This window comes from Silurus aristotelis, assembly GCF_946808225.1.
Source record: "Silurus aristotelis genome assembly, chromosome: 21".
Classification (NCBI taxonomy): Eukaryota; Metazoa; Chordata; class Actinopteri; order Siluriformes; family Siluridae; genus Silurus; species Silurus aristotelis.
In genome coordinates, this window is record NC_139594.1 from 4,627,631 (window position 1) to 4,640,407 (window position 12,777).

Sequence of the window (12,777 nt, forward strand, 5' to 3'; positions counted from 1 at the left end):
AGTTTAGTGTATCTACTTATCTGCTAGCTAGCTAGGAATAAAGAAACTGAATAGCTAGCATGTGTAATCTTTCAGTCCAGAGAGCATGGGGTAGTGAAGTGTTCATGTTTTGCAGTATATGGTATGTTATACATATGAATGTATCAAATCTCCTGTATGCAGACAAGATCGCAATAAAATGACCTGTCTTGTGGTCTTGTATTGGTTTGTACTGGAGTATGTCCCCATATATTAGTCTGCATTTGCTGTTATAATGAGCTCCTTTATTCTGGGAAGATGTTCCACCAGACTTCGGACTGTAGTGGTGGTGTTAGTAAGGTCAGGTACTGATGGAGGGGAGGTGAGGAGGCCTGGGGTGCAGTCACTGTTCTTATTTATCCCAAAAGTGTTGAGGTCTATAGCAGGAGACCTTACCCTCCAACCCATATAAAGCCTATCTTCATGTAGCTGACTTTGTGCACATGGGCATTGTCATGCTGGAACAGGTTTAAGTCTTTTAGTTGAAGTGAAGGGAAAACTTCAAGCTCCAGCACCCAAAGACGTCCTGTACAATTGTGTGCCTCCAACTTCTTGATAACAGTTAGGAAAAGAATCGAGTGGCTACCAAAGAAATCGAAATAAGTTTGTAGATACAGTAACGTATTCAAACAAGAATGCTGTAAAATAAAAGACATAAATGTTTCATATAGACTTATAGAATATTAATCTGTGTGTGTGTGTGTGTGTGTGTGTGTGTGTGTGTGTGTGTGTGTGTGTGTGTGTGTGTGTGTGTGTGTCGCAGGGTCCTCCAGGCTCCAGTGGACCTAAAGGGGACAGTGGGGACCCTGGACCTCCGGTAAGCAAAATTCAATTTTTTTCTTTTTTTTTTAAATTATTTCCTCTTTTCTGTATAAATGATTATTAATTTTTTTTCTTAGTCGCTTTGGAGCGTTTCTCAAATCAGAAATGAAATTTCTCAAAACTCTTTGTTCAACTTCCACCTCATTTTGTCATTTGTGCTCATCATAAAAACATTTCTTGTTGCTTTGATCAAATTGCGAACACTTTAGTACATTCATTTACTAGATTGTGTACGAGTGTCTGCTGTTTCCTACATTATCAGTTGTTTACGTTCATGTTGATCAAAATATATTTTACTGGTTTCACCTGAATAGTTTTAACCCCCAAAACATCTCAGTGTCAGTTCACTGTATAAGTCATTGAATGCAAAACTTTTAAATCAGTTGTCAGAATCTGTCATCTACAATTTATATTAAAATTTGTTTTTGTAAATGTGTTGAATTGATGAATTGTCCAGATGAATCTTGAATGTTACTATTGAAGGCGAGTGAACGGAGTCAGATCAACCAATGATCAACTAGTTCTCTTAAACAGGTGAATCTTGTGAACATTCAATTGGAGAGTGAATACAGACAGAGCAAAACACAGAATTATACATTCTGAAAACGGATGAAATGAACGAACACTATTACAGTACAGTAAAAGTGTGAATCCTTTCTGGTCTCTTGCAATCAATATAAATAAAATATGCAATCAAATAAATACATTTGTGCTGCTGAAATTCATAGACGCCACACAGAAGAAATAAAATCATTGCATTTTTCATCATTGTGACCAAAACCGTAGTTTATATCAAGAAATCCTGAAACTGTGCATCATACTGACAACATGACTAAACATTTTGATGATCTTGTTTGTGAACAATGACAAAGGGACTTTTAATTCTGATGGGAATGAGATGTTCATTGAGAAAAATACTTACTTTTGGGAGATGTACTAAGGATTTTGAGAAAAGTTCAGGCTTTTGCAAGAAATTCAATGTATTGTGCTGTTTGTACACATTGTTTTGAGAAATGCACTTACTATTTTTCAAATATTAAGGATGATTTGCTCCAAAGCAATTGAGAAAAACTGCAAAAGTATCACTTTTTTAAATATATATATTCCACCAGTTCATTACTGTCTCCTTCCTCGAGAATCACACTTACATACACATTTGCATGCATGCCATTGGGTGCCTTTTTTTTTTTTTTTTTTTTACCAACCCTCTCGTTTGGTTTCTGTCTCAAAGGGGCCACGCGGGTTGCCAGGTCCTTCGGGTCCGGGCGGGAAGCCAGGCAGGCAGGTAAGAGATGTGCAGCTCGCTAGTTACTGTTCGAGGTGCCTGTGGTTATGAAATAAAGAAAGATTTAGCCTAAATGTGAAATAATCGTAATAACAAAATAAAAACACACGTCAAGACAGGTCTCGAGTTTATGAAGAATATTGCATGTGATAACACGCAATTCGACATGACAACAATTAAAATTCGCGTGTCTCCTCAGGGTCCCTCAGGGGCAGACGGAGGTCGTGGATCTCCAGGAGAGACGGGGGCAAAGGTGAGTTTCATACAGAAACTTATTCAACTCTTGAGTTTAATGTTACAGTCAGACAATGTTATTTAGCTTGTACATGTTCATCCTGCTTTAGTTTTGGTTACTAGTTTAAAAGCACTTTTATGAGGATTGAAAGGTCTGAGGTGTTAATTTGGCCTGGTATAAGAACAAGAGCAGGACTTAGCATCTCCTTTACATTTGCGTTATTTGTTGTTTACTGAAAAATAATTCATAGAAACATGAACACTTTCCAAATGCACTTTATTGTTATTGGCTATTGCTACTGACTATGGACAAACCTTTGTGGGCACCTGACCATAAGATTGGTATGCCGACTGGTGCCACCTTTTTTTAGGGTAAGAGGTAAGTATACTTCAAGGCTCTTCTCTGTTCTGGCACCGAGGTGGTGGAATGAACTTCCCCTTCAGAACAGCAGAGCCCCTGGATATCTTCAAGCGATGGATGAAGACCTACCTCTTCCTGAAACACTTAAACTAAAACTTTCTAAGTTTGCTTTGTTTAAAAAAACTCTCAACAGAGTTATAGGCTGCCGTATCCTAAATGGTAATCTATTGTACCAGTGTAGATTTATTTATTAATAGAGACTCAAGCAGTTTTGTGCGTCGATCTGGACAAGGGCGTCTGCTAAATTCCTAGTTTGAACATCCCTTTCCACATTTAGTCTCCATTTACTTTTCTAATAACCTCGACTCTTCTGGAAAGATGTTCCATTAGGTTTAGCAGTGTGCATGTGGAGATTTGTGTGAGGTCCATTTAGCTACAAGGGTGTTAGTAAAGTCAGGTACTGATGTAGGTGAGGCTAGGGGGCCTAGGATGCAGTCAGTGTGAAAAATTCATCCAAATGATTAGAGTTTAGGTCAGAGTTCTAAAGCAGGAGATCTCCAACTCGCACCCATGTAAAACATATCTTCATGGAGCTGGCTTTGTGCACAGGGGCATGAGTCTGAGGTGAAGTGAAGATATATACACACATTTTTGTCTATTTTATGTAGCATAGTCCTTCAAAAAGTGATTTATATTCTGGCTATACCTGTTACTTAATCGTATTACAGATGCAGTAACGACATCACTAGCTGAAGAATGTATATGAAGGTGTTAGCCAGAGATAGACTTTTCATAACCTAATTGCCTAAAGCAAACATTATCGTTGTAGCTGCACTGTGCTAAAACATCCACTGACTGATCCATTACCTTCAGCACAAGGGGAACAAATGTACCAGAACGTTCCTTTAATATCACACAATATAGTGAGAGGACAGAGAGTGAGTGTTGAGTGAGTTGAGGCAGCTTTATGAGAAGGTTTTGACCCTGACAGAGCAGGGAGCTGAAGCTGTGAGATGTGAGACTTCATCAGGAAAAAACGCAGAACTTCTTTTGTCCACCTACAGACCTGCAACAGATGGAGATGATCTACAGAGACGAGCCATCAAACCTCTCTGATCTGCTCGCTGTCTCTCTTTCTGTGTGTCTGTGTGTGTGTGTGTGTGTGTGTGTGTGTGTGTGTGTGTGTGTGTGTGTGTGTGTCTGTTGTTAATGAGCAGAAATGACATTGAGAAAGGAGAAATTATTATAGGGTTACTAGAGCTGCTGTGTGTGTGTGTGTGTGTGTGTGTGTGTGAGAGAGAGAGCGAGAGAGAGAGAGAGAGAGAGAGAGAGCTTGCTGTTTATTACATGCTAAATGTCTCACTTTTCTATTTGCAAAAAAAAAAAAAAATAATAATTCATACAACTAGCATGTTTAGCAGCTACAGGAATATGAGGCAAATAAAGTAGCACATCATTTTATTTTTTGCTACGTTTGTTCCTATAACACTGTTAACACTTGCTCATGGATTGAATCAACGTTTCTGACCAAACAACATAATCATTTCCCACCTGTTAACTTGCTTGCTAGCAAACTTGGCCAATAGTTTATTAAATATCACTATGTAATAGTGATAGCAAATAATTGCTTGCTCAAATTAGCACATCTGTTCAGCTGTGAACTAGCTTGTTATCAAACTTGGTTGTTGGATTAAACTCCAGTACAATAATTAGCTAGCCTAGCATCACGTTGCTTGTATTTCTATTATGATTAGTCGAACATAACTAGTTGTTTAGCAAAATTGATTAAAAATTTGTATTTAATAATTATAATAATAAAGTTTCTCTAGATCCTGTCTTTTGGGTTTTCCAGCATTAATGAGTTTGTTAGCAAACATGGCTACCGGCTTCGATTTCATTATAATAATTAGCCAAGGTTAGCTAGCATCCTTTCACTTTGATAACATGTTCAAATTTCCATACAAGCCAAGGTTATCTAGTATCCAGTCGCTTGAATTGGAGCGATGAGAAAGCTATTAGTTTAGTTGCTTTGTATCTTGTAATAAACTTATAATAATCACTGGTTGGGAAAAGAGAATTTTCAAAGCACAAATGACTTGAATCACGCTAATAACATACTGTTAACTAGCTAATAAGTGAACTCTGTTTTGAATTGCACTACATAATAGTGAGGTAAAATCTTAGGCTAACTACGTTTCTGACTATGATTTAATGCATTACAGTGTTTACTGTGAGAGAAGGAGTGTGTGTTTGTGTGTGTGAGTGTGTGTGTAAAAAAGAGCTTGCTATTTATTACATGCTCTACCTCTCGCTCATTCATCTCTATCTCTTGTGTAGGGTGACAGGGGCTTTGATGGACTACCAGGGCTTCCAGGGGACAAAGGACACAGAGTGAGTGTGGCACAGTATGCCACTTAATCAAATCCCATCACCCCAGTGCAGTCTAGCACATCTGTTTAGCTGTGAGATGCCTGTGTGACTCTGTGCAGCTGTGCAGCTAGGATCCTCCAGGCCATTCTTTTTCTTATTCATCGGTTATTAGCGGTCAAGGATAAATTCGATTTGTGATACTGGCTTCATGATTCGCTTCAATTTGATTCTTAGAATATTTTGAATTGTTATTGAAGAAATATTATGGCAAGAAAAAATAAACTTTGTCTTTATGAGGATAAAACAATAATGAAATATTGTTTTATTGGAAACATATTTATTATATAAGCAAAGTCTCTGACAAACGGAAAATAACTGAATAAATCATAAGCTCTGTAGCAATGCCTGAGCCTTAATTCTTACTAGAATTAGAGCTCCAAAGTGGGTTAAAATGCTTGGCTTCTGCAGCCACTTTTTCAGCTATATTAAATAATTATGATAGAATTACCTGATTATATATCCTATAATTAATTTTGGAGCTATAATTCATCCATCTGTCACAGTGTATTTTGCTTATTATATCTCTTTAGGTTATTATAACTCTATGTAACCTTATATACCCCTGCAGTTCATGTAATGTAGTTGGTTTACTTGTATGATTAATTGAGTGCTCAAATAAATAATATGAGTTACATGTTGTCACGATGCACATCATCCCATTGTATCTTTGATGATCTGTATTTTTTTTTGTCTGTTTAGGGGGATCGGGGAAAGCCAGGAAAGCATGGTCCATCCGGGGAATCTGGTGAGAAGGTGAAGGATATTTTGTGTTTATATAAAAAATATTAAATGGGAAAAATATTTGTAAAAAAAAAAAATAAACTAATAAAATTTACACAATTTGCAAAAGAAATGCTTAAAGAAAATGCAGTCAACCAGCTAACACATGCAAGGTAGTGAGAATTAGCTACAGTATCTCACAAAAGTTAGTACACCCCTCACATTTCAGCACCCATTTAGTTGTCATCTTTTTGTGTGCGGTCGTTATTACAATATGATGGAAAACTGCCGTTCAGCCCAGTTTCTGAAGTGAGGGCCTCATGTTCTGCTTCAGAATGTCACAGTACATGTTGGAATCCATGTTTCCCTCAATGAATCGCAGCTCCCCAGTACCAGCAGCACTCATGCAGCTGACTGTAGGAAGGACACAATTTTCTTGGTGCTCCTCACCAGGGCGTCACCACACATGCTGGACACAATTTCAGCTAAACAAGTTTATCTTAGTCTCATCAGACCACAGGACATGGTTCCAGTAATTCATGCTCTTGGACAGATTGACTGTTTGCCAGCTTTATTGTGAGCAGCTTTAGAAGAGGCTGCCTTCTGGGATGACGGCCTGCAAACCGACTTGTAGTGTAAGGCGTACAGTCTGAGCACTGACAAGTAGACCTTCTGCTTTTGCAATCTCTAAAGCAATGCTGCAGCACTCATGCATCTATCGCACAGCACGAGGACTCGACTTCTTTTGATGGACCCTTGCGAGGCCTGTTCCCAGTAGAACGCGTCTTGGAAAAACTCTTTATGATCCTGACCACTGTACTGTAACTCATTTTTAGGGTGTTACTGATCTTTGTGGAGAGCAGCAATTTTTTAATTATCAAAACCTCAGAGAGTCTTTACCAGGAGGTGCCATGTTGAACATCCAGTGGTCAGTATGAGAGAATTGTCCTCAAAGCACCAAATTTTAACTGCTCCAATACAAGATACACAAATTTGTTTGGTCCTGTCAACCAGACAAAAACATGTGACTTTGCATGGTTGAGCGACGTACAGCTGTTATGACTTAGGGTGTACTCGATTTTGTTGGCAGTTATTTAGACAATAACGGCTGTATGTTGAGACACTTTCAGAGGACAGTAAATCTGTACATCTAAACAAGCTGCACATTGACTAGTCTAAAATATATCCGAGTTTCATTTGTATAGTATTGTTCCTTGAGAAGATAAAATAAAATGGATTCTGAAATGTGAGGGGTGTACTCACTTTTGTGAGATACTATATCATTTAAAGCTATAAGGCTGCTGTAGTTAACAATCAATTAAACTTTATTGATTAAATTATATTTAGCTTTTAATTGTGTTAAGATGTTCAGGTTTTCTGATGTACTCTTAAGTCTAGAGATCGTCAAAATGACTGCCATCTTGAAGCAGAATGACTTATCGCTGAAGAAGTTTGAAGAAGTTGTATGGAGTCATAAGTTGCCTTAAATTGATTCTTACAAGTCATATCTCTGGTATAAACATAACAAATGGGAAGTTTTCCAAACTTCTTGCCTAAACGAGGTTAAATAATATATGAATATTATAAGCTAGTGCTTGTTTGTCCTCTGTGTAGATATGAAACACTTTGCTTTCTTTGCATTTGCATACTTTTTTAAAGGATGTACAGTAAGTTAAAGTAATTCACAGTTACAGGAATAAAACATGAATGCAAGTTTAAAAAAGACTTAAAATACTACCAATTTTATTGACTTTAAAAAAGTTGGAGGACTGTGAAAGTAGTCAGAAATGACGAGTCATCATTAGCACAGTGATTATCAAGTCAAGTCAAGTTTATTTGTATAGCGCTTTTCACAACAGAAATTGTCTAAAAGCAGCTTTACAGAAAACAACAGTGAAGGTGAATGGTGTGCGTTTGTCCCTGATGAGCAAGCCGTGGCGACAGTGGCAAGGAAAAACTCCCTTAGATGATATGAGGAAGAAACCTTGAGAGGAACCAGACTCAAAGGGGAACCCATCCTCATATGGGTGACATCAAGAGTTTGGTCATAAATCTTTCAACAATACAGAACAATTTGTGATCATCATAGATCCAGCATCAGCTTCTCCATGCCAGGGCCTTTAAACACTCGGCATCTACTTCTCCATGATCATCCATAGGTCCATAATCTTCACGAGGTGGGACGTGACTGGAGCTGGCCAAACCTCAGGATGCCTCGGGATGGGGAGAGAAAGAGAAGCAGTGGAGAGGAATTAGCGTAGCTGCTGTTCATGATATTAACAGCACAAGTTGATAATGTGCATGTGATCAGATGTTCTGGAGCACAAGGTTATGATGTGATGTGTGTGATGTGTGTTATGTGTAGGCTTTGCTAAAAAGATATGTTTTTAATCTACACTTAAACTGGGAGAGTGTATCTGAACCCCGAACACTGTCAGGAAGACTATTCCAGAGTTTAGGAGCTAAATGTGAAAATGCTCTACTGCCTTTAGTGGACTTTGCTATTCTAGGAACTACTAGAAGCCCAGAGTTTTGAGATCTCAGGGAGCGTGACGGATTGTAGCGTGTTAAGAGACTGGATAGATACATGGGAGCCAAACCATTTAGTGCTTTATAAGTGAGTAGCAGTAGTTTAGATTATACTGCCTATAACCATTCATCTACCCGTCTCATTTCCAAACACTGTTGGATTTCTCGCTGTAGATTACACTGCAGATCCCTAAGCACTTTAGACTTTGCATGGTTATTTTCAGTGCTACATTTTTGTTCACTTATTGCTATAAATGTAAAACTAAGGAAGCGCATGCCAGAAAACAAACACCAAACATACACTATATGGATACAAGTATAGTGACTTTTCCAACCGTATGTGTTTAGCAAACTGTTAGCACAAAATCTGAGGCATGGGTTGGAGTGGAAGATGTCGAGTGCTCTGACCGCAACCCTATTCGGATGAATTGGAACAGTGACTGCACCCCAGGCACAACAGCAAATGCGGAATAAATGTTGAATGGAATGTCCCATTATGCTTAGGTTTTCACAAACTTTTGTTCATATATCGTATCTCAGTTGGCGAATAACGTTTCAGGTAAAAAGGAAAGAAGGAACGAGCGAAATTTCATTTCTTTCCCGTGTTGAAAGCCCAGAATGCAGATTTTCATCTTCAGCCTAATTGAGTGTTTAGTCCTTTAACTAATAAGCTTTTGAAAGGCTTCGCTGTCCCAGGTGTAGCTGCAGCAAAACCTCATGAATTGTATAAAAACAGACACGGGTAACAGTGTTGCATGGAGGATCCTCATTATGCAAAGTTGTGCGGTGTATTATGCAGCGATTCACGCTGATCAAAGCTTTCAAAAGAGACCGAACGGGAATATCTTTGCATAAATAAGCACTTTTTCCATCGTTTCCGCTCGGACTGTTACCGAGCTGTGAAGCGCTCGTGCGCTATAATACAACGAAGAAACTAACTCTGGATTTTATTTTAGGGTGCAGATGGACCTGTAGGACCAAGAGGACAACCAGGTGAACCTGTGAGTCCTACACACACTCACTTAAACGCACGCACACACACTTACACAGATGATACACCTCGTTATCCTCTCTCCATCTGGCCCATGGCTGATTATCTGAGACTAGAGCTCAAATCGGTTCCCTGCAGGTGAGCTGCCTCTTTAAATACATCAACCAGCAGTGGGAGAAAGGGTGAGTGAAGCACAGCGGCGGCAGCATTAGCAGGAAGTGAGCTCCATTAGAGAGAGCCATGCCAAATCGCTCGCTCCTCGGCACTCGGAGACACGCAAGAGAGAGGCCGGTGTGCTAGAGATAAATGTAGGGTTAGAGATGGATGTGCCAGGAGATTGGCGAGGGAGGAGGAATGGAACCCTGGCCTGTATGATTATATTTCCATATCAATCACCTCCCTGGAGATCACAGATGTGGCTCTGGAACAGGTGGCTTGGCCGATGTACAAAGTCTGAGAGCGATATAAACAAAGCGCACACATGCACACATGAACTTCCAGCTGTGAGTCCCGATGCATGCAATAACAAGTACACTGCAGTTTTTACTGGGGTATTTTTCCACCTCTGGGGTATTCCGAGATGAATTCAATACTTACGGCGAGAATTTTACACGTATTCGGAAGCTTAAAGTCGATCCCGAGTGTCGTCTACATTTACTTTTATGACATTTGGCAGATGCCCATATGCAGAGCAACATACAATCATTTCAGTTATAAAGCTTTACGAAGCAGAGGTGGTAACTTAGTGGTTAAGTCATTGGACTCTGTAACTAAAGGGTTCGTGAGTTCAAATCCCAGCCGCACCACGCTAACACTCCTGAGCCCCTGAACAACCCTTTAGCTGCTCTGTTGTATGAATGAGCTAAATTTACGTTGCTCTGGATAAAGGTGTCTTCCAAATGGCATAGATGTAAATGAATAACACCTTCCTTTGACGTTTAGCGCATTTGGCAAATGCCCTTATCTTACCTGACTTACAATTATCTTCTTTTTTTTTCATACTACTGAGCACCTTTCCCATTTTTTTTAGGTTGCCAGATTTTCTTACTTTGCAACCTAGGCAAGAGTAAAGAGCACTTTTACATTGATCCTCATTTTTTTTTTTTACTTAAAAAAAGAAACATATACAATGAGAAAGAAGAAAACCACTCTGAAATGGAGAACTCACAAATTGTTTTTCGACACCATCTCCAAGTGCAACAACAATTTACTTTTCATTTATCTTAATTTATTTATGGTTTATAAATGTGATGCAGAGTTTCGTTCAAAGTTTTTTGCTTACGTTCAATTCTCTCCTAGTGGGCGGGGTTTGGGTTTGGATCGACAGCTCCTGGAAGTAGAGACTTCGGCTAATTTTAAAGAGCGTTATAGACGAATTAGGTTCTCTGCATTGTTATAGTGTTTGTAATTTGTAAGGGAAATGACTTCCTTACTTCCATACTTAAGAAATGAACCACTTAATCTCTTGGAAGTGGAGACTTCGGCGGGGAGCATTTTGAAGAGCGGTTTATTAAGTGGTTCATTCGTACATTATGGAGTACCACATTCTCGAATATTAATGATGAACTATATGCTAACTAGTGAGGTTAAAAAGTGATTTCTATAACAAAACACTATAACTTTAAGAAAGCATCCAAAATGCATTCCATAATATGTTGAAATATCCGCTTTCTGGGAATCGTTCATCTAAATCTCATGAGCTAAGGAGAGACAGTCTATAAGAGTTTCGGAGGCTTTTTACTTTTTTCTCATTGTAAATTTTTATGCAATTTATGTAACATATTGCAAATGTCATTCTACGGAATTTCATTTCGAGACACGCACCTAATGAGTAATTCATGAATCATGTAACTTCTGACTATTCCTGATTTCGTAATTTTGATTTCGGTATTAAATCCATACATATTTTCATAACACGACTCTGAATTTCTCCTGTATTCCATACGTAGGAAAGTCTTTAATTACCTAATAAGCACCCTTTAATAATTGTTACCTTATAAGCTCAAAATACAGATACATGACAGACACCTTACCATTAAGTACAAATGTTAAAGTTTGGACTATAATATGGACAAAAGTATTGGGACACCTGACTTTCCTAGCCATATTTGGTTCTTCCCCAAACTGCTACCACAAACTTGGAATAAAACAATTATATAGGGTGTCTTTGGATGAGGTAGCATGGAATTTTCCATTCACTTGAACTAGGAGACCCAAACCTGTTCCAGCATGACAATAAGCCTGGGCACAAAGCCAGCTCTATGAAAATATGGTTGTAGAGGAAGTTCTTGAGTCGATTGCTATAGAGCTCTAACCCCAACCCTATTGAACATCTTTGGGATGAAGACCCAGGCCTCCTCAACGTACATCAGTTCCTGATTTTACTAAAATGCTTGTGAATGAGCACAAATCTCCAGAAGCACACTCCAAAATCCAGTGGAACATCTTCACAGAAGAGTCGAGGTTATTATAACAGCCAATAAGGACTACATTTGAAATGAGATGTTCAAACAGTGCAATCCTTAAACTTTTGTCTATGTAGTGTAACTGCTAATGCTTGTGTAAGAAAAGAAATTGTGCTGTAATAGAAAAAACAAGTTCCTGTTTATTCCACTTCTACCACAGCACTTCGCCATGCTCATGCTTTTTATCCATATAATTAATGTTGTGAAATGTCCATGAAACAAGTTCCTTCCTATGAAGTTGTGGATTAAAACTCCACCCATATTTCTTAGCCCAGTTATTTTGTATTTTGTGAATGTTTTTTTTTTTTGTGGTTCTTTCAGGGGTCGAGAGGACTTGTAGGACCCCGAGGAACACCCGGACTAACCGGACAGCCTGTAAGTCAACTTTCACTAGCAAAAGTCTGCTCAAAAGCGTTTACACCTCGTAGATCATTAAGTGCTGAAAATAACCATGGCTTCTGTTGGGAACGATAAATATGGATCGTACTGTATAGCGAGTGTTTGTTATCCGGTGACATTTTAAGAGCTGCCATGATTTCCAGTGTAGGAGATCGTGATTAAATTGAAAGGCTTTTTTATTTATTTTTTATTTTTTTATATTAATTAGGATGTTAGGTGTTTTTCTGATAATGAATATTACAAACCTTGAATCAGAAAATTATTTTACACACCCAAGAAAAATAATAAGTTGCATTCATGCGGTTGTATTTTTATGTATATTTTTTTAAGTAAAAACAACAAGCAAACAGGAAAAGAAACAAACAACAGCAATAATAATAATAATAATAATAATAATAATAATAATGTTTTTACAAGTATATCTTGATTTTCTTTCGTGTTGGCTATATCCTCTAGACAAATAATTATCATTTGACTATTTTTGGTTTTAAAAGTAACAATCAACATATATCAATAAAAATGA

At 38.2% G+C, this 12,777-nt stretch overlaps 1 protein-coding gene across 1 annotated transcript in view; it reads left to right on the plus strand.

Moving 5' to 3' along the window:
* Positions 1-12,777, plus strand: part of col5a3a (collagen, type V, alpha 3a) — a 99,557-nt gene that overhangs the window by 44,176 nt on the left and 42,604 nt on the right. The window contains 7 exon segments of the mRNA XM_083524271.1: positions 782-835; positions 2,072-2,125; positions 2,325-2,378; positions 5,058-5,111; positions 5,850-5,903; positions 9,356-9,400; positions 12,177-12,230. Coding sequence (XP_083380397.1) covers positions 782-835; positions 2,072-2,125; positions 2,325-2,378; positions 5,058-5,111; positions 5,850-5,903; positions 9,356-9,400; positions 12,177-12,230 — 369 coding nt within the window.